Below are 22,771 nucleotides of genomic sequence, written 5' to 3' on the forward strand. Positions count from 1 at the left end.
ATTTCTTGATACACTATAATCTCCTCTTAATTTCTAACAAATACTCGATTATTTTCATCCAATCTATGCATATATTAAAAATTACATTATCTATGAGATGACCTACCCAAATAAAACACTCTTACGATCAGTCATAAATCCTACCTTTTCAACCACTTCTTCCGTGACATCTGTGAAAAGAACAAAATGTTTTAGATCTGCTTAACAAATATTCTCAACATTAAGCATTTCTTTTTGGCAGAAATCACTTAACAAACCATTAACGAATAATCGATGTATCGATATAGAAAGCATATATGTATATATATAAACCAATAGCTCATCAACAGGTACACCGATCAATGTTACATGTATAAAGTATAAAAATATAAGTATATTTGTCCATCATGTCTTTGTATCTTGTTCTGTTTATATCGTATAATATATTTATGCACTATTTGGTAAATGAATAATGACATGATCAAGGGTAAACGTATATATATAGTTGTATGAGATGATAGTAATACGTAAGAAATAGGCTTACCTTCTGTCACATTCTTGTCAGCTTTAGGTTTTGTCGGTCTTTTGTGTTTTGGTTTTTCGTGTATTTCTGGTGTAGTGTCTTCGTGGATTTCTATTGTTGCTGTTAATGGTTCTTTACCTTCCTCTTCCACGGTCACTTCTTCAGTGACCTGTTCTTTACCTTCGTATTTCCTGGTGACACGCTTTTTGCGTACAGTTTTCTTTGTTCCTTCCTCGGTCACGATCTCGCTCGTTACGATCTCTTCTTTGACCTCTTCGACAGGCGCGGCTGGTACAATCGATTCTATCGGTAATACCATTGGCTTATCTTCGACAATTTCTTCGACAGTTACGACTGGCTCTTCGCCTTCTTCTTCTATCGTTGTCTCTTCAACAACTATTGGTTTCTCATCACCACGTTTGGTAGTGGTTTTCTTCTTTTTGATCTTTCGCGGTTTCTTTTCAGGTATTTCTTCTGTAATTACGGTTGTAACAACCTCGACAGTTTCGACAATGTCGTCGTCTTTGGGAACAAATTTCAGATAATCTTCGGGCTTCTTTTCTTCCTCTTTCTCTTCTTCCGGTTTTTTCCAAGGTTTCAGTTTGATCTTCTCTAGCTCCTCCTTTGGAGCTTCTCTTTCAGGAATTCTCCTCTTTATTTCTTCTTCTTCTTCCGGTTCTTCTGGTTTTGGAATTCCAGGTACTATTGGAATTGCCTCGGTTTCCTGAGCTGGTGTTTTACGTTCTTTCTTTGGTTTTTTGCTTGGAACTTTCTTAGGAACTTTCTTTTCCGGCTCAGGATACTCTGGCACCTCTCTTTCTTCCAGTTCGATTTTTGGAGCTTCTATCTCATAAGGTTCAAATGGTTTTAATTCAGGATATTCCTTCTCATCTTTCTCTTTCTTTGGTTTCTCTTTTTCTTCTTTTTTCTTTGGAACGGGAGCCTCTTCTTCTGAGACACTTGGAACCTTGTCTGGTATCTTCTTCAGTTTCACAGTCTCTGGTGTTTCCTCTTCTGAAATCCGCGGCTTTCCTTTGCCTATTTTAAGTTTCTTTGGTTTTTCTTCTTCAGGTTTTTCTGGTTTAGATTTACGTTCATATGGTGCCATTTCTTCTACCTTTTCTAATGGAACTTTCTTCAATTCTTCAAATTCTTGATCCACTTTCTCTAATTCTGTTATTTCTTTCTCTGGAAGTTTCACCTTCTTATGTCTTATCTTCTTTAATTTCAGTGCTTCTTCCATGGTATGAGATAGAATACCATTCTGCACGTAATTAGGTTCAAGTTCGGTTATAATTGGATATTTAATCGACGGTGGCCATTCATATTCTGTAATACGGCTACGTAAAAGAATTTTAGGGAACTTTTCATCCTTGTCTTCTTTTTTCTTCGGTTTGACAGGAGCTTTCTTTAGTTTAATTTGCGCGAATAAAGGAGTAGCTGGTTCTTCGATCTTAGGTTTAATTGCTTTCTGTTCCTTGATACTGATTCTCATCAACTGAGGTCTCTCACCTTCAATCTTCTCAACAGGTTTTTTCTTTTTAACTTTCTTCTCTGGTTTTACTTCTGGTACAGGTTCTTCAAGTTTCTCTAATGGTAATTCTTTCTTTAACTCTTCGAACTCCTGATCCAACTTCTCAAGCTTTGCTATTTCTTTTTCTATGCGTTTGATCCTCCTCTTCTTTGGTTTTGGTAACTTATCAGCTTCTTCAATGTTGCGAGATAAAATACCATTTTGGACCTCGTTTGGTTCGAGCTCCTCAATCTTCAAATGTTTTATCGCTGGAGGCCACTCAATAGGTGTAATTCGGCTTCGAAGAAGAACTCGAGGAATTTTGTCTTTTTTCTCCACTGGGCGTTTCACAGTTGGAGTCTTGCGTAATTTAATTTGAGCAAACTGAGGTTTATCCACCGATATTTCTTGAACTTCGAGTTTTGTCGCTTCGAATTTGGTTATTTTCATACGTTGGAGCTTGACAGGTTTCTTTTTAGCTTTTTCTAGAGGAACTTCTGGAGCTTCAGGTGCTTCAATCTTCTCTTCTTCCGATATAAGAACTTTCTTAGGAACTTTCTTTTTAATGACCTTTTTCGATTTGCCTTCTTTCGTAACGATCTCAGTCACTTCTACTTCTTCGGGTGCTTCCGCCCTTTCTGTAGGTTCTATATGTTCTGCAACAGGAAGTGCTTTTACAATTTCTTCGACAACTTCTTCAATAGGACCTTCAGTGACAGTTGTGACAGGTCGCTTTCCTTTTTCTTCAATAGTGACAATCTCTGTTACTTGTTGTTCTTTTCCTTTGCGTTTGATAACCTTCTTTTTGGTGACTTTCTTGGGTTTGCCTTCTTTTGTAACTTCTTGCGCAATTGTAACTTGTTCACGGACCTCTTCAACTTCTCCTGGTTTAGCATGTTTTGGAGCAGGAAGAGCTTTTAGTGTCTCTTCAACTATTTCTTCTGTAGGACCTTCAGTAACAGTTGTAACTGGAAACTTGCCTTGTTCTTCAACAGTGATAACTTCAGACACTTGTTGCTCTCTTCCTTTGCGTTTGGTGATCTTCTTTTTCGTGACCTTCTTAGGTTTACCTTCCTTAGTAACTTCTTCAGTGACAGTTACTTGTTCGCGAACTTCTTCAACTTCAGTTGGTTTCACATATTCTGGAACAGGAAGTGGTTTTATTACATCATCAATCAGTTCTTCAACAGGTCCCTCAGTTACGGTTGTGACAGGAGCTTTTCCTTCTTCCTCGACTGTGACAACTTCTGTTACTTGCTGTTGTGGTCCTTTACGTCTGATAACCCTCTTTTTAATTGTTTTCTTTGGTTTACCTTCTTTTGTAATTTCTTGGGTCACAGTGACTTGTTCACGAAGCTCCTCGATTTCTGATGGTTTAGCATATTTCGGCGCTGGTAGAGTTTTCAGCGTTTCTTCGACTACTTCTTCTGTTGGACCTTCAGTGACAGTTGTAACTGGAGCCTTGCCTTGTTCTTCGATAGTAACTACTTCAGTAACCTGTTGTTGCTTTCCTTTACGTTTGATCTGCTTTTTCTTGGTGACTTTCGTTGGTTTACCTTCCTTAGTTATCTCTTCAGTGATAGTTACTTGTTCACGAACTTCTTCTACCTCAGTAGGTTTCACACGTTTTGCAGCAGGTAATGGTTTTACCATTTCCTCTACTATTTCCTCGATGGCACCTTCAGTGACGGTTGTCGCAGGTTTCTTTCCTTGTTCTTCGATGGTAACAACCTCAGTCACCTGTTGTTCTTTGCCTTTACGCTTAATGACCTTCTTTTTGGTGACCTTTTTGGGTTTCCCTTCTTCAGTGACTTCTTGGGTGACAGTAACTTGTTCACGAATTTCTTCTTCCTCACCTGGTTTGGCATATTCTGGACTTGATAATGTTTTAATCGTTTCTTCAATGATTTCTTCTGTAGGACCTTCAATAACAGTTGTAACTGGAGCTTTTCCCTGTTCCTCAACTGTTACTACTTCAGATACCTGTTGTTCTCTTCCTTTGCGTGTGATTACTTTCTTTTTCTTAACCTTCTTGGGTTTTCCTTCCTTGGTTAATTCTTCAGTGATAGTTACCTGTTCATGGACTTCTTCTACTTCAGATGGTTTGACAAATTCTGGAGTTGGTAGTGGTTTCAGCACGTCTTCAACTACTTCTTCTTCCGGACCTTCAGTGACAGTTGTGACAGGTCTCTTGCCTTGTTCCTCCACAGTAGTAACTTCTGTAACTTGTTGTACTTTGCCTTTGCGCTTTATAACCTTCTTCTTGGTAGTTTTCTTTGGTTTACCTTCTTTAGTCACCTCTTGAGTAACTGTTACTTGTTCACGAACCTCTTCGATTTCATCTGGTTCGGCATATTCGGGAGCTGGTAATGCTTTTATGGATTCTTCTAGTATTTCTTCTGTAGGACCTTCAGTGACAGTTGTAATAGGTGCCTTGCCTTCTTCTTCAACTGTGACAATGTCAGAGACTTGCTGTTCTCTTCCTTTGCGTTTAATAACTTTCTTCTTGGTAACTCTCCTAGGTTTACCTTCTTTAGTGACTTCTTCCGTAATAGTTACTTGTTCACGGATTTCTTCTTCTTCAAATGGTTTAATTTTTTCTGGAGTTGGCAATGGTTTTATTATTTCCTCGACCAATTCCTCAGTGGGTCCTTCAATTACAGTTGTAACAGGAGCCTTGCCTTGTTCTTCGACTGTTGTAACTTCTGTGACTTGTTGCTCTTTTCCTTTGCGTTTTACTACCTTCTTTTTAGTTACTTTCTTAGGTTTGCCTTCTCCCGTTATTTCTTCTGTAACGGTTACCTGTTCGCGTATTTCTTCTTCTTCTCCAGGTTTAACGTACTCCGGTGCTGGAAGAGCTCTCAACGTCTCTTCAACCACTTCTTCAACAGGTCCTTCGGAGACAGTTTTAATAGGTCTCTTACCCTGTTCTTCAACAGTGACAACCTCTGTTACCTGTTGCTCTTTGCCCTTACGTTTAATTATTTTCTTTTTGGTTGTCTTCTTTGGTTTGCCCTCATTAGTCACTTCTTGAGTGACTGTGACTTCTTCTCGAATCTCTTCCACTTCAGATGGTTCGACGCGTTGAATTATGGGCAGAGGTTTAACAAATTCCTCCACTACTTCTTCTACAGGACCCTCGGTTACGGTTGTAATAGGTCGTTTACCTTTTTCTTCGACTGTTACCACTTCAGTAACCTGTTGTTCTTTGCCTTTACGTTTAATAACCTTCTTCTTGGTAATCTTTTTAGGCTTGCCTTCTGTGGTTACTTCTTCCGTGACTGTTACTTGTTCACGTATCTCTTCAATTTCTTCTGGTTTGGCGTGTTCTGGAGCAGGAAGTACTTTTAGTGTATCTTCTAGTACTTCCTCCAGTGGACCTTCAGTAATTGTAGTAACTGGTGCTTTTCCTTGCTCTTCGACAGTGACAAGTTCTGTGACTTGTTGTTCCTTCCCTTTGCGTTTGACAATCTTTTTCTTAGTTACCTTCTTAGGTTTGCCTTCCCTTGTCACTTGTTCTGCCACAGTTACTTCTTCACGTATTTCTTCTACTTCAGATGGTTGGATTTTCTCTGGTGCAGGCAGTGGTTTTATTATTTCTTCTATAAGTTCCTCTGTCGGTCCGTCAGTAACTGTTCTTACTGGAGGCTTACCTTGTTCTTCAACAGTCACAACCTCCGTAACTTGCTGTTCTTTGCCTTTACGTTTGGTGATTTTCTTCTTGATAACTTTCTTTGGCTTGCCTTCTTTAGTTATTTCTTCTGTGACAGTTACTTGTTCACGCACTTCTTCTACATCAGATGGTCTCACAAATTCTGCGGTTGGAAGTAGTTTTATCTGTTCTTCCACAACTTCTTCTGTTGGTCCTTCAGTTACAGTCGTAACTGGTCTCTTTCCTTGTTCCTCAACGGTTACTATCTCAGTCACTTGTTGTTCTTTTCCTTTTCGTTTAATTATCTTCTTTTTGGTGGTCTTTTTAGGTTTGCCTTCTTTAGTTACTTCTTCAGTGACAGTGACCTGTTCACGTATCTCTTCTACATCAGTTGGTGTGATGTACTCTGGCAGTGCCAGCGGTTTTATAATTTCCTCTACAACTTCCTCCGCAGGTCCTTCAGTCACCGTAGTAACAGGTTTCTTTCCGTGTTCTTCTACGGTTACCACCTCCGTCACTTGCTGTTCTTTTCCTTTTCGTTTGATTATCTTCTTTTTGGTGGTCTTTTTAGGTTTGCCTTCTTTAGTTACTTCTTCAGTGACAGTGACCTGCTCACGTATCTCTTCTACATCAGTTGGTGTGATGTACTCTGGCAATGCCAGTGGTTTTATAATTTCCTCTACAACTTCCTCCACAGGTCCTTCAGTCACCGTAGTAACAGGTTTCTTTCCGTGTTCTTCTACGGTTACCACCTCCGTCACTTGCTGTTCTTTTCCTTTTCGTTTGATTATCTTCTTTTTGGTAGTCTTTTTAGGTTTGCCTTCTTTAGTTACTTCTTCAGTGACAGTTACTTGTTCTCTGATCTCTTCAACTTCACTTGGTCTTACTCTTTCTGGAGCGGGCAATGCTTTTATTATTTCTTCTACAACTTCTTCTGTCGGTCCTTCAGTTACAGTCGTAACCGGTGTCTTTCCTTGTTCTTCAACGGTTACCACCTCAGTCACTTGTTGTTCTTTTCCTTTTCGTTTGATTATCTTCTTTTTGGTGGTCTTTTTAGGTTTGCCTTCTTTAGTTACTTCTTCAGTGACAGTTACTTGTTCTATGATCTCTTCAACTTCAGCTGGTCTTACTTTTTCTGGAGCGGGCAATGCTTTTGTTATTTCTTCTACAACTTCTTCTGTCGGTCCTTCAGTTACAGTCGTAACCGGTGTCTTTCCTTGTTCTTCAACGGTTACCATCTCAGTCACTTGTTGTTCTTTTCCTTTTCGTTTGATTATCTTCTTTTTGGTGGTCTTTTTAGGTTTGCCTTCTTTAGTTACTTCTTCAGTGACAGTGACCTGTTCACGTATCTCTTCCACATCAGTTGGTGTAATAAACTCTGGCAATGCCAGCGGTTTTATAATTTCCTCTACAACTTCCTCCACAGGTCCTTCAGTCACCGTAGTAACAGGTTTCTTTCCGTGTTCTTCTACGGTTACCACCTCCGTCACTTGCTGTTCTTTTCCTTTTCGTTTGATTATCTTCTTTTTGGTAGTCTTTTTAGGTTTGCCTTCTTTAGTTACTTCTTCAGTGACAGTTACTTGTTCTCTGATCTCTTCAACTTTACTTGGTCTTACTTTTTCTGGAGCGGGCAATGCTTTTATTATTTCTTCTACAACTTCTTCTGTCGGTCCTTCAGTTACAGTCGTAACCGGTGTCTTTCCTTGTTCTTCAACGGTTACCAACTCAGTTACTTGTTGTTCTTTTCCTTTTCGTTTGATTATCTTCTTTTTGGTGGTCTTTTTAGGTTTGCCTTCTTTAGTTACTTCTTCAGTGACAGTTACTTGTTCTTTGATCTCTTCAACTTCAGTTGGTCTTGCTTTTTCTGGAGCGGGCAATGCTTTCGTTATTTCTTCTACAACTTCTTCTGTCGGTCCTTCAGTTACAGTCGTAACTGGTCTCTTTCCTTGTTCCTCAACGGTTACTATCTCAGTCACTTGTTGTTCTTTTCCTTTTCGTTTGATTATCTTCTTTTTGGTGGTCTTTTTAGGTTTGCCTTCTTTAGTTACTTCTTCAGTTACTGTGACCTGTTCACGTATCTCTTCCACATCAGTTGGTGTAATAAACTCTGGAATTGCCAGCGGTTTTATAACTTCCTCTAAAACTTCTTCCACAGGTCCTTCAGTCACCGTTGTGACAGGCCTCTTTCCGTGTTCTTCTACGGTTACCACCTCAGTCACTTGCTGTTCTTTTCCTTTTCGTTTGATTATCTTCTTTTTAGTGGTCTTTTTAGGTTTGCCTTCTTTAGTTACTTCTTCAGTTACTGTGACCTGTTCACGTATCTCTTCCACATCAGTTGGTGTAATAAACTCTGGAATTGCCAGCGGTTTTATAACTTCCTCTAAAACTTCTTCCACAGGTCCTTCAGTCACCGTTGTGACAGGCCTCTTTCCGTGTTCTTCTACGGTTACCACCTCAGTCACTTGCTGTTCTTTTCCTTTTCGTTTGATTATCTTCTTTTTAGTGGTCTTTTTAGGTTTGCCTTCTTTAGTTACTTCTTCAGTGACAGTTACTTGTTCTCTGATCTCTTCAACTTCAGTTGGTCTTGCTTTTTCTGGAGCGGGCAATGCTTTCGTTATTTCTTCTACAACTTCTTCTGTAGGTCCTTCAGTTACAGTCGTAACTGGTGCCTTTCCTTGTTCTTCAACGGTTACCACCTCTGTTACTTGTTGTTCTTTTCCTTTTCGTTTGATTATCTTCTTTTTAGTGGTCTTTTTAGGTTTGCCTTCTTTAGTTACTTCTTCAGTGACAGTTACTTGTTCTCTGATCTCTTCAACTTCAGTTGGTCTTACTTTTTCTGGAGCGGGCAATGCTTTTGTTATTTCTTCCACAACTTCTTCCGTCGGTCCTTCAGTTACAGTCGTAACTGGTGCCTTTCCTTGTTCTTCAACGGTTACCACCTCTGTTACTTGTTGTTCTTTTCCTTTTCGTTTGATTATCTTCTTTTTGGTGGTCTTTTTAGGTTTGCCTTCTTTAGTTACTTCTTCAGTTACTGTGACCTGTTCACGTATCTCTTCCACATCAGTTGGTGTAATAAACTCTGGAATTGCCAGCGGTTTTATAACTTCCTCTAAAACTTCTTCCACAGGTCCTTCAGTCACCGTTGTGACAGGCCTCTTTCCGTGTTCTTCTACGGTTACCACCTCAGTCACTTGCTGTTCTTTTCCTTTTCGTTTGATTATCTTCTTTTTAGTGGTCTTTTTAGGTTTGCCTTCTTTAGTTACTTCTTCAGTGACAGTTACTTGTTCTCTGATCTCTTCAACTTCAGTTGGTCTTACTTTTTCTGGAGCGGGCAATGCTTTTGTTATTTCTTCCACAACTTCTTCCGTCGGTCCTTCAGTTACAGTCGTAACTGGTGCCTTTCCTTGTTCTTCAACGGTTACCACCTCTGTTACTTGTTGTTCTTTTCCTTTTCGTTTGATTATCTTCTTTTTTGTGGTCTTTTTAGGTTTGCCTTCTTTAGTTACTTCTTTAGTGACAGTGACCTGTTCTCGTATCTCTTCTACATCAGTTGGTGTGATGTACTCTGGCAGTGCCAGCGACTTTATTACTTCCTCTATAACTTCCTCCACAGGTCCCTCAGTCACCGTAGTAACAGGTTTCTTTCCATGTTCTTCTACGGTTACCACCTCCGTCACATGCTGTTCTTTTCCTTTTCGTTTGATTATCTTCTTTTTGATAGTCTTTTTAGGTTTGCCTTCTTTAGTTACTTCTTCAGTGACAGTTACTTGTTCTCTGATCTCTTCAACTTCAGTTGGTTTTACTTTTTCAGGAGCAGGTAACGCTTTTATTACTTCTTCTACAACTTCTTCTGTTGGTCCTTCCTTTACAGTTATTACTGGAGCTTTGCCTTGTTCTTCAACAGTTACTATCTCAGTTACTTTCTGATCTTGACCTTTTCTTTTAATGATCTTCTTCTTTGTGGTCTTCCTCGGTTTACCTTCTCTAGTTGCATCCTCAGTAACTGTCACCTGCTCACGTACTTCTTCCACTTCGGTTGGTTCAATGCGTTGTGGGGTAGGCAATGGTTTAGTGAAAGTCTCTACTATTTTTTCAACTGGCCCCTCGGTAATTGTTGTCACTGGTGCTTTTCCTTCTTCTTCAACAGTCACAATTTCAGTAACTTGTTGTTCTGGACCTTTGCGTTTGATGACTTTCTTTTTGATAGTTTTCTTTGGTTTGCCCGATCTACTGACTTCCTGGATAACTGTAACTTGTTCATGAACTTCCTCGACCTCACCTGGTTTTGCATATTCTGCTGCTGGAAGAGGTTTAATTGTTTCGTCCACCACCTCCTCTACTGGGCCTTCCTTTACTGTAGTGACTGGAGCCTTTCCTTTTTCTTCAACTGTAACCACGTCAGTGACCTGCTGTTCTTTTCCTTTACGTTTGATAATTTTCTTCTTTGTAGTTTTCTTTGGCTTACCTTCTCTGGTTAATTCTTCGGTGACTGTAACTTGTTCAGTTACCTCTTCTACATCTTTTGGTCTAATAACTACCGGTTTTATCACTTCTTCTATTATTTCTTCTACTGGTCCTTCAGTCACCGTCGTTACAGGTGCTTTTCCTGCTTCCTCAATAGTAACTGTTTCAGTTACTTTTTGTTCCAGACCTTTACGTTTGATAACCTTTTTCTTAATAATTTTCTTGGGTTTACCTTCTTTGGTAACTTCTTCAGTAACTGTCACTTGCTCTCTGACTTCTTCTACTTCAGTTGGTGTAATACGTTCGGGAACAGGCAGTGGTTTTATGGTTTCTTCCACAATTTCCTCTACTGGTCCTTCAGTCACTGTTGTTACGGGTTTCTTTCCTTGCTCTTCAACCGTTACCTCTTCCGTCACCTGTTGTTCTTTACCTCTTCGTTTAATTAGTTTCTTTTTGATAACCTTCTTGGGTTTACCTTCTTTGGTAACTTCTTCAGTAACTGTCACTTGCTCTCTGACTTCTTCTATTTCAGTTGGTGTAATACGTTCGGGAACAGGCAGTGGTTTTATGGTTTCTTCCACAATTTCCTCTACTGGTCCTTCAGTCACTGTTGTTACGGGTCTCTTTCCTTGCTCTTCAACCGTTACCTCTTCCGTCACCTGTTGTTCTTTACCTCTTCGTTTAATTAGTTTCTTTTTGATAACCTTCTTGGGTTTACCTTCTTTGGTAACTTCTTCAGTAACTGTCACTTGCTCTCTGACTTCTTCTGCTTCAGTTGGTGTAATACGTTCGGGAGCAGGCAGTGGTTTTATGGTTTCTTCCACAATTTCCTCTACTGGTCCTTCAGTCACTGTTGTTACGGGTTTCTTTCCTTGCTCTTCAACCGTTACCTCTTCCGTCACCTGCTGTTCTTTGCCTCTTCGTTTAATTAGCTTCTTCTTGATAACCTTTTTGGGTTTACCTTCTTTGGTAACTTCTTCAGTAACTGTCACTTGCTCCCTGACTTCTTCTACTTCAGTTGGTGTAATACGTTCGGGAACAGGCAGTGGTTTTATGGTTTCTTCCACAATTTCCTCTATTGGTCCTTCAGTCACTGTTGTTACGGGTTTCTTTCCTTGTTCTTCAACCGTTACTACTTCCGTCACCTGTTGTTCTTTGCCTCTTCGTTTAATTAGCTTCTTCTTGATAACCTTTTTGGGTTTACCTTCTTTGGTAACTTCTTCAGTAACTGTCACTTGCTCCCTGACTTCTTCTATTTCAGTTGGTGTAATACGTTCGGGAACAGGCAGTGGTTTTATGGTTTCTTCCACAATTTCCTCTACTGGTCCTTCAGTCACTGTTGTTACGGGTTTCTTTCCTTGTTCTTCAACCGTTACTACTTCCGTCACCTGTTGTTCTTTGCCTCTTCGTTTAATTAGCTTCTTCTTGATAACCTTTTTGGGTTTACCTTCTTTGGTAACTTCTTCAGTAACTGTCACTTGCTCCCTGACTTCTTCTACTTCAGTTGGTGTAATACGTTCGGGAGCAGGCAATGGTTTTATAGTTTCCTCGACAACTTCCTCTATTGGTCCTTCAGTCACTGTTGTTACGGGTTTCTTTCCTTGTTCTTCAACTGTTACTACTTCCGTCACCTGCTGTTCTTTACCTCTTCGTTTAATTAGTTTCTTTTTGATAACCTTTTTGGGTTTACCTTCTTTGGTAACTTCTTCAGTAACTGTCACTTGCTCCCTGACTTCTTCTATTTCAGTTGGTGTAATACGTTCGGGAGCAGGCAATGGTTTTATAGTTTCCTCGACAACTTCCTCTATTGGTCCTTCAGTTACTGTAGTAACAGGTGCTTTACCCTGTTCTTCGACTGTAACCACTTCTGTCACTTGTTGTTTCTGTCCCTTTCGTTTGATGATCTTCTTCCTTGTAGTCTTTTTTGGTTTACCCCACCTGGTTACTTCTTCCGTAACTGTAACTTGTTCTTTAACTTCTTCAACCTCTGATGGTTTAGCATACGCTGGTGCAGGGAAACGTTTCATAATCTCTTCCACTATTTCTTCCACTGGTCCTTCAATGACACTGGTCTCCGGAGCTTTCCCTTCTTCTTCGACTGTCACTACTTCAGTCACCTGTTGCTCCTTACCTTCCCTCTTAATTACCTTCTTCTTGGTAACCTTCTTAGGTTTACCTTCTTTTGATACTTCTTCCGTCACCGTCACTTGTTCTTCCACTTGTTGCACAGTAGGTGTAATATACTCTACTGGTGCCAATGGTTTCGTTTCCTCCTCTGGTATTTGTTCTTCTACTGGCTTCTCCTTTTTAATTTCTCTTTCAGTCGTTTCTATCATCTCCATAGGTTTTGTTATCACCGTTGTTACAGGTGCTTTTCCTTCTTCTTCCACCGTCGTTTCTTCGGTAACTTTTTGAGTTCTTCCTTTCTGACGTATGATCTTCTTCGTTACTTTCTTAGTTTTATCAGTATCTTGAACTTGAATTACTTCAACTTCTACTTTCTCCTCTTCCTTCTGAGTTTCCTCAACCTCGTCGATTCTTGTAGGTATAATCTCTTCAACATCCATAGTTGTTGTAATCTCTTCAATAGGCATAAATTGTTTCTTCGGTATCAATGGTATCTGTGGTTTAATATCTTCAAGTTCCTCCTCAATGACAACGACATTATCTTCTTCAGCTTCTGTTTTAGGCTTTTTCTTACGAATAATCGTTTTCTTTGTCTTAACCGCCGCTGTTTCATCCTCTTTACTTCCGCGCCTGAATTTCGTTGTATATTCTTCAATTACTTCTGTGTCTGATTCGATCAATTGCTGTGGCGTATCGTGTTTTGTGTGTTGTGTGATTGTGATGTGATGTTGTTGCGCTGGTACTTCTGTAGTTTCTGAAATGTATACAAGAACAAGTGTGATATGATTATTGTGTCGTGATAGTAATCGTTCGCGCACTATTTTGCTTTTCTTCTACTTTTTTTGGTTTGACTTCTCACATATAACCGCGATACTTCACCGAAAGCGTATTCAGGGCTTGGGTAGGTTAATTTGTATTGTTTGTGTCTCGAATCATCGATTTCGTAACACAAAATCATTAAACGCGACGTATAAACCTGTTTCGGATGAAATTCTTGTATTTTGTCTGATGAATGAATTGTTGTGTGTTCTGTGTGATAGTAATCCGTGTTGTTTATATGAACCTTTCCATATCGTGTTTGATTCTGTGTGTTGTCTACATACCTACCTTACACGATTTCCTACAACCATTATCCTATACCTGACGACCCTATCAAACCTGCTTGGAAGACGCATTTAAACGTTTTGCGCGTTGATCGTTCTTCCGCTTCGATCGAGCCTCCCCTATGATCTCTCAACAATCAAATCAATATAACCACTATTGTCAATGCGTCTTCTGGTCCAATCCTAATCGTCCACATGCTCGTCCGTCCCGTCGATGCCAATCGAATACCTTGATAACAATAATACTCACCCATAACGTGTTCCAGGTGTTCTGCCTCGATAGTAACGCTCGCTAACTTCGCGAAAGGTAATACAGACTCGGGCATTTCTGACTCGATCTCACCAGAGCTCAATGGCTCTGTTACGATCACACCTTGTTGAATTTCTTCTACACCTTTGGCTATCTTTTTCTCTGGTCTAGTTACTTTAAATTCACCAGCTGCATCAGCTGGCTGAATTTCAGTTTTCACAGCTACTTCGTGTTTAATCACATCAGGTTGAGCTGAAACTTCTTTAGCAATGCCTTTTATGACTTCCTTTGACTCTTGTTCCGTGGCCGTCACTTGAGTTATTTCGACACTCTCAGACACACGGAATGACATTTCTGCTGTAGCTGACTTAGCTGTCTTTTCTACGATAAACGTGTCTTCGCTTTCTTGGGTTATTGGCTGTATTTGTTCTATACTTTCGAATGGAATTTGTTCAGGAATTATTTGTTTGGTATCTGGTTTGGTAGTTTCTTGTAACTCTTTAGCTATAACTGATGTAATTACTTGAGATTTCTGAGCAACCTGGATACCTAGTAGACTAGGTTTGGCTGTTTGAGCGGTAGGTTCGTCAGGAGTTGGAAGACCCTGCTCTGCTTCACCAAACGCGACTTCTGATACTGATAAGGAAAGCAACTCTTCTAATTGAGGCTTTCCTTTTTGCTCTTCTGGTACTTTTGGTTTAAGAAGTTCTTGAGCACTGATCATAGTTAATATTTCTGAGGTCTCTGCGACTTCAATACTATCTAACTGTGGATGTGCCTTGCGTTCTTTAGGAGCTTCTGGAGCTGGTAATTCCTTCTCAGCTTCTGTTGATACCACTTCTGAAACAGTGAGGAAGCTGAGCTCTTCCACATCTGGTCTACCCTTCTGACTCTCAGGCTTATCCAACTTCTGCAACTCCTCGACATTCGTCACAGTTAAGACTTCGGTTTTCTCAGCTACCTCTCTGCCAGTCATCTGTGGCTGAGCAATTTTCTCACTTGGTTTTTCGGGAGATGGCAGAGTATCCTCCAATTCACTAGACATTACTTGAGAAACTGTTATAGACGTAAGTTCGTCTAATCGTGGTTTTACTTTTTGTCCTTCAGGTAATATGTGCTTTTCTAATTCTTCTACATTCGTCACAGTAAGAATTTGACTGGTCTCGGCAACTTCTCTTCCCGTAAAAGCAGGCTTAGCAGTCGCTGTGCTAGGTGCTACTTGTTTCTCTAACGTCTCTTCAGTCTCGTGCGAGACAGTCTGAGAAACTGTAACAGAAGTCAGTTCTTCTACATTTGGTTTTCCTTTCTGTTGTTCCGGTGCATGCTCAGCTCTTAGTTCCTCCGCTGCCATCATAGTCAAAATTTGTGTGGTTTCTGCTACATCACGACCTAGTAAACTTGGCTGTGCCATTTTTTCTGTAGGCACTTCAGGACTAGGTAACAAGTCCTCCATCTCGGTAGAAACTGTCTGTGATATTGACAGAGACACAAATTCTTCCAAACCAGGAACTCCTTTCTGTTCTCCAGGCTTCTTATCTTCAGCCAATGTATCAACATTCGCCATAGTCAAAACTTCCATAGTCTGTGCCACGTCTCTGCCTATCATGCTTGGCTGTGCCTCTCTTTCAACTGGAATTTCCGGCGCAGGCAAAGCTTCCTCTGCTTCTTGAGAAACCACCTGTGAAACTGTCAAAGGAGCTAATTCTTCAACTTGCGGTTTTCCTTTTTGTTCTTCTGGTGCTTTGGGTGCTACAAGTTCTTCTACACTGGCAACAGTCAACACCTGCATAGTTTGTGCTACGTCTCTTCCTATTAGACTAGGCTGCGCTGTCTTCTCTTTTGGAACTTCCGCTGTTGGTAGTGCTTCCTCAGCTTCTTCAGATACAACATGAGAAATTGTAAGTGGAGTCAGTTCGTCCAATTTTGGTTTTCCTTTCTGTTCTTCAGGACGTTTCATTGCAAGATCTTCAGCTTCGGTTATGGTGGTCACTTCAGATGTTTCTGCAGCTTCTCGGCCTAATATGTTGAACTCCGCCTTTTGATCTTTAGGCATAAACTTGGTAGTGAATATGTCCTCCGTTTCGTTGGAAATTACTTCAGAAATTGTTACCGAAGACAATTCTTCTACTTCCATTTTACCTTGTTGTTCCTTTAATTGAGTTACTTTTTCGAATTCTTCAGTGGTTGCTCCAGTGACTATCTGCGTTACTTCAGGAACTTCTCTGCCAGTTAAACTAGGCTGAGCTTGCTGTCCTTTAGGTGCAACAGTTGCAGGCAAAATGTCTTCAATTTCATTAGAAACTACTTCAGTAACTGTAACAGTGGTAAGTCCTTCCATCTGAGGTTTTCCTTTTTGTTCTTCGGGTTTGAATTTCCCTTCAAATGTCTCTTCGCGTTCACCGGTCGTCGTCTCCATTTTAACAGCTGTCTCTATGACAGTCTGCGTCATCGTGGCTTGAGAAGATACTCGTTTCTCTTCGTGGATCTCTTGAGTACTCTGAATACTCTCCACTAACGATCCAACTACAGTTTCATGAAGACTGATATCTTGAGTGGCTATAACTCCTTCTCTCTTGGGTGCTACATCAAAGACACTCTCTTTGTCTTCTGTAATAGTCTCCGAAATTTGAAGAGGCGTCATTTTCTGTATATCTATATCTGCTTTTTGAGTTTGAGGTTTGAACACGCCTTCGAACGAACGTTCACTTTCTTCAACTATATTCTGACTCACAATGATACTTTCAAACGTGTCTTGTCCAGGAACAGCTACTTGAGGTTGTATGGTAATATCCTTTACTTTATCTGGCATATTAACTTGAGATTCAACGGTAGTGGTCTCGATAATATTACGTTCTGTGATGATTGTACTACTAGCTGTCTGAGCAGCTTCCAATTTCTTCTCCTTCAATAGAGACTCAACCTCGGCTGATGTCACTTCTGTCACAGATATTCCGTGACCTTCCTCAAACGTGGGCACAGCAATCGACGAAATTGTTTTTGGATATTTATCAAATATTCCTTCACTCTCTGCGCTTGGAATATCTTCAATAATTATAGGTTCTAAAGCATCTTGTTTAGGATGAGCTTTAACTTCGCGTTTCTCTAAGGGCTGAACAGCACCAGTGCTCTGTTCGACAAATACCTGAGCCTTCTGCGCCACGTCCATTCCAACCTTCGTCAAAGTAACCTCTGCAGTGCTCTCTTCACGTTTCTGTATGGTCATAGTGTCTTCCTTATCCTGAGTGATTACATGAGAAACCGTGACACTCTTTCCTTCCACGAAGCTCACTTTCGCGCTATGTTCATCCAACTTCATCTTCTCCTCGAATATCGCACTATGTTCTTGCGGAACTGTTTCACTAATATCAACGCTCTCCAGCATAGTTTGAATAGAATGAGCTTCAAATGTCGTCGGTTTTGGAGCTTCAGGAAGATGTCCAAGTCCCTCTCTGAGATTTACTTCCATCTGTTCAGCGACTTCTTTGCCTTCCATCGCTGGTTTTGCTACTTCCTCGCGAGGTTTCTTCGTGGCTGATAGTTCTACTTCACCATCTTGAGCTGTAGTTGCTTCTGTTATAGCAATAAACCTGTTCTCATCTATTGTTACACGTGCACTAGTCTTCTGCATCGATATTTCTTCAACCTTATCTACTTCTTTTTCTGCTAGGATTTGTTCCGTCATTTCGATTGTTTCGAATGGTTTCTGGCCTACTTGTGCTGTTGCCGTGATAGGTTTGATAATGTCCACATCTCCAGTACTTATCTGTGGAATAACCTCTGATCTTTCCGCCACTTCATGTCCGGAAACGATAGCTGGCACTGCCGATCGTGTTTTCTCTTCTTGAACAGTTTTTAATATCTCTTCCTTATCAGCTGCGCTGACTTCAGTCACAGTAGTCACACGTTTACCTTCTTCGATAGACACTTGTACCTTCTGAACTTCCGGCTTGAATTTTCCTTCGAAAATATTTTCTTGATCTTGAACGATATCTTGAGTGACTTGTAAACTTTGATATACTTCTTGACTGGGGAGTGCCTTTTTAGTATCTGGTTTGTCTACCTTCACTTCTGCTACTGAATCTTCAACAGAGATAGTAGTAGTTTCAGCAATTGCATGAGTGGTGTCTAATCCAACAGAAGCTGCATGTTTGGATGGTTGTTCTTCAGAAATATATAAAGATTCTTTGTCTGCAGGAGTTACTTGAGATACAGTCACGATCTTTCTACCTTCCTCAAGATCTACAATAGCTCTCTTATCTTCTGGTAATTGTCCTGGTATAAATTTGTCTTCACTTTCTTGAACAATAGTCTGAGACTCAATTAACGAAGTAAATGGAACATGTTCTGGCATTGCAGTAGCACCTGATGGTTTCTCCTCAACAAATTCGCCTGTGCTAAAATCTGCAACTTGCACAGTTGTTTCTGCGACTACGTGACCAGAAACCAAACTCTTCCCAGCTGTCCTCATCTCTGGAAGCTCTTTAGACTTATATTCTTCCTCTTTATCTTCCAAAACCACGGTTGACACCTGTATACTCTGTTCTTCCACTAGAGACATGTCAGCCAGAGCTTGCAATGGCGCTTTATCCTTATTAAACAATCCTTCAGCTTCAGTTGGTTGTGTTTCTGAGCTAATTAAAGCTTCCAGAGGAATACTAGATGGCATTGCTGCTGCTGAAACTGGTTTTACCTCTTCCAATTTTCCAGCACTAGAATCTACAGTCACCTCTGTCTTCTCAGCGATCACGTGACCAGCAAACTGAACACTAGCCTGTTTTTCAGTCGGTTTCTCAGGAATTTTGAGAATATCTTCTTTATCAGCTGGAATTTCAGTAGTGGTAGTAGCACTGATGATTTCATTGATAGATATTTCTGCTTTGTTGGTGATTACAGGTTTGTCCATGAATTCTTTCTCAGTCTCAGACACAACCGTCTCAGTTTGAACGATGCTTTCGAATGGCAATCGTTCTTCTTTGGCTGCGACTGTGGTTGGTGCAGGCACAGTTAAGTCTCCAGAAACAGCAGCTGGATTGATCTCTGTCAGCTGAGCCACTTTATGAGCATCGAAACTAGGTACAGCTTGTTCACCATGGATCTCTAGCTTCTCGAAGTATTCCTTCTCCATATCTGAAGCAATGGTCTCAATTACCGTAATTCCTTCTTCTTCCTGGAATGAAATATCTACTACTTTTTTATCTGGTTGTACAAAGTCTTCCATAGGCTTTTCTAGATCACCAGGAGCCGTCTCAGAAGCAATTAAACTGTGGAAAGTAATATGATCTGTTGTAGCTGTTGCCGTAGGTGCCTCTTTGCGTTCAAATTCGCCCACGTTATCTGTCGTAGTGGTCTCACTACTCTGAGCGACAATATGTGTGGGAATATCGAAGCTAGCTGTTTTGATCTCTGGTTTCTCACTTTCTGGAAGCAGACTTTCTTTATCTTCGGTAGTAACTGCTGAAACAATTAAACCTTCTCCTGTCACAAATTCAAGATTCGCTTTCTTATCAGAGGGTTTAATCTCACTGAATGGTGCTTCTGTCTCTCTGGTCTGTACTTCTTCGGCAATTGCAGCTTCGATAGGTAATATCGTGGTTTTTGGTTTCATTTCTTGAACCGCTTCATGTGGTAGATCACTTAAGCTTGTGTCACTAAGGATTTCCAATTTGGATGCTACTCCTTGTGTGTCGATGTCTACGGTAGCTTCTACGCCTTTAGGTTTTTCTTCTCGAGTGAATATTCCCTCCTTGTCTTCTGGATACGTTATACCTACCACGATACTTTGACCTTCTTCAAAAGTGACTTCAATGTTCTTAGTATCAGGTTTTATATCTTCTTGGAGAGGCGACTCTTTCTCAGAAATAGATATCTCTGTCTGTTCAACGACTTCCAATCCACTCTGTTGTTGACTAGCATGTTCTTCCTTTGTCTTGTCTTCTTTCAGAATATCTACATTGCTCGCAAGAATTGTCTCCTGTAACTCAGCAACCTCGTGTCCTCCAGTGATTCCTAAAGTAACCTTTCTTTCTTTTGGTATCTCTTCCACTTCCAACTTTTCTTCTTCCTGGACACTGGTTATCTCAGTGACTGTTAATTTCTCAGTCTTCATCTGAATTTCAACTTCAGCACTCTGAGTAATTGGCAAAACATCTGCTTCTCTCGTTTTTTCTGTTTCAGCAATAGTTGTCTCTGTGATAACCAATTCTTCCAAAGCATCTCTTTGTGGAATAGCCTTTCCAGATTTAGGTGTGTCGATACTCATATCAGCGGTGCTTTGCTCCACTAAAGTTTCTGATTTTAATGCAACTGTGTGACCGGACACCAATGTCTGAGCAGTATAATCCTGTGGCTTCACGTCAGGACTATAAACATTCTCACGATCGTGGGGAATAACCTCCAAGACAGTTGGGCCAGGTCTGGGTTCAGTCAATTCCACAATTGCAGTCTTCTGGTCTGGCTGTACGTCAGTTTTATACAAATCTTCTTTCTCTGCTAACTGTTGCATGGCTACAGTTACGCTCTCTAGTGGAACATGCGATGGTTGAGCTACACCAGAAGCTGGCTTCTCTTCAGGCACGTATTCTCCAGTTGGTGAATGAGTTCTGACTTCTTCGAACACTGGTGCGACTTGTGTAGTAAATTCTGTGCTAGCATAAGCTCCCTTAATTTCAGATACTTGTGTATATTCAGCTTCTCTCTCGCTAGCGATTACCATAGTAGTATGAACGCTTTCTATTTCGTTCATTGTAACTTCAGCCGTCTTTGATTCGGGTGCTTTGTCCTTTTCAACAGGTGCTACGTCTTCTGCTGCAATTGTCTCTCGCACTACAGTCTCTTGTAATCCAATGGGTTCTATTTTAGCTATGCCAGAAGATGGAACTTCTTTCTTGATAACACCTACATTATCTTCTGGTTGAATCATCTCAACCTCTAACGAAACTACAGGATGAGTAGGTACTGTCTTGCCACGATGAGATTCTGGCATTTCAAAGATTTTAAGATCAGCTTCCTTTTCTATAGACGTAGTTTGGAACACTTCAACGCTTCTAATAGCGTCGTAACTAGTTTCTACTATACGTTCTTCGGGTTTGACTATTTCATCCATCTTTGCTTCACGATCGTGAGTCATGGTTTCTTGGATCATCTTAGCTTCTGTCAACTGCACAGCCACTGTTCCACTTTCTTCCACGTATTTCAACTCTTCCTTGAAATCTGACGGGTAATCTGCTGTCTGGATTTCTGACACCATCACATGTTCTTCAGGTCTGATAGAAGTCTCCGCTAATACTTTCGTAGGTTTCTGATCTGGATGATAAATACCCTCAGACTCTTGAATAAGTGTACTCGTGATAGATCCAATTTCTAATGGAGATATTGATGTCTCTGCTGTCTTGGTAGTTGGTTTGTCTCCCGGTTGATACTCTTTCTCTTTCTCAGATGGGACAGTCTCCACTGTCACAGCTGATGTAATCTCGACTACATTTAAATCAGCAACAGCCTTCTTCGTCTCTTCAATTGTCAAACGAGTCTCTGTGTCTTGCGTTTGAACAGTTGATACAGAAACTCCTTCTAACAGAGTTACATTTGGAGTAGCCTCGAATGTATCGGTTTTCCTCTCAGAAATAAACACTCCCTCACTTTCCTGAACAACATTCTGTTGGATAATTGCTGTTTCGTTTCCATAAGATATTCCTATTTGTGCTTTCTGACTAGGTGGTAATCTACCTGGAACATATTCACCTTCTTTCTCAGGAGCATGCATTTCTTCTGTGACTCGTTGTCGTTGCGGAATGACAGTTTCTGTGGCGACTTCTGTAGGAACTACCAGTTCTGGGTAATACTTTCCTGGTTTATCTTCTGCTCGAACTTCTTCGACAACCAATGGTTCAACTGCTGTCACGTTTATTCTGGGTTTAGTTGGTACAGTCTTTAATGGTTCTAATTTGTCTTCTGACAATCCTTCTTGAACTTCATAGACTGATAAGCCTACTTGAGGTAGAATAGTGTCTTCTGCTTTGACTGTCAATGGCGACACAAAGTCTTTCGTTGGAGCTTCCTTTTGACTTACCATGGTTTCATACACGGTAGTAGCTTCTTGAAGAGTCATGCTAACGTCCGCAGTTCTACTGACTTCTTGTTTGTCTATAGTTAAAGTGGATAGATTAGCATCGTTGGTCAAGGTCTCACTGACGATTAAACCTTCGGATGGAACGAAAGCTGGCGTTGCTTCGTAGGATGTAGGTTTGAACGTATCAGCAAACTCGCCAGTGGAAGCTTGAATTGTTGTTTCTGTTGTAGAATAAGGTTCTACCGGTGAAATAGATAAGGAAGCTTTACGTTCAATGGGTTTAATTTGAGTTATATCGTCGATTTCTTTTTCCTGAACGGGGACCAAGTGCTCGGTTAATGGGGTAATCGTGTCCATAGTTAATTTAGCTTTCTCTAATTCTGGTTTTCCAGGTGCTTGTTCAATAGTACGATCTAAAGGTATTATTTGATGTCTTTGGCTAGAAACGTTTAACATGATCGAAGGCATTGATTTATCTTTTGTCACTTCGAATTCCTCGATTTCTTCCAGCTCAACCTCGTCTTTTCCAACCGTTGGTCGTTTAGGTTTCAATTCTTTTCTCACTTTTTCTACTATTTCTTCTTCTTCTTCCTCTACAACCTGTTTCTCTAAATCATCGCGTTTCTTTTGTTTTTGAGCCCTGCCCTTCGAGTCTGTTTCAATAACGATCGTTTCGATTTCTTCCTCAATTTCTTCCACGTCCTTTTTCTTCTTCTTCTTCTTTTCAGTCTCTTCGATCTCCTCGATTTCTACAACTTGAACCCCCTCGTCCCTATCTTCCTTTTTCTCCTCGATTTGTTCCTTTGGTTTTGTTACTTTTCGTTCGTGCAGTGTCGTGTATGCCTGCCGTGTGTCCTCGTATTCTGTGGAAAGTATGTGAGAATATTCGTGTCAATCATAAACGCGGACATGTTCGGTCTTTCTCTCACGTTAAGCCTTTCGCTCAGTTCGTTCGTTCGCACGCTCTCACTTTCCCGAGTTAGGCGACAAAATTTCATTCTCGTAATTTTTTTACATTTGTTTGTTTTACTGTTTTGCAGACTTCATGCGACGAACCATAGAATATGCGGATGCTGCTTGCTCAGACAACGTGCT

At 40.6% G+C, this 22,771-nt stretch overlaps 1 protein-coding gene across 2 annotated transcripts in view; it reads right to left on the minus strand.

Annotated features, from left to right (window-relative positions):
• LOC132904734 (titin) overlaps positions 1–22,771 on the minus strand; it is a 239,841-nt gene that overhangs the window by 22,701 nt on the left and 194,369 nt on the right. Inside the window, exons 54-57 of one of the 2 annotated variants that reach the window (XM_060955451.1) lie at positions 13,612–22,539; positions 6,488–13,012; positions 524–5,758; positions 145–170 (exon numbers count right to left, since the gene is read on the minus strand). In XM_060955451.1, the coding sequence (XP_060811434.1) occupies positions 145–170; positions 524–5,758; positions 6,488–13,012; positions 13,612–22,539 (20,714 nt within the window). The remainder of the gene's footprint in view (positions 1–144; positions 171–523; positions 5,759–6,487; positions 13,013–13,611; positions 22,540–22,771) is intronic. The other variant, XM_060955452.1, reaches the window with a different exon arrangement.

The sequence above is a fragment of the Bombus pascuorum genome, chromosome 2 (assembly GCF_905332965.1).
Source record: "Bombus pascuorum chromosome 2, iyBomPasc1.1, whole genome shotgun sequence".
Classification (NCBI taxonomy): Eukaryota; Metazoa; Arthropoda; class Insecta; order Hymenoptera; family Apidae; genus Bombus; species Bombus pascuorum.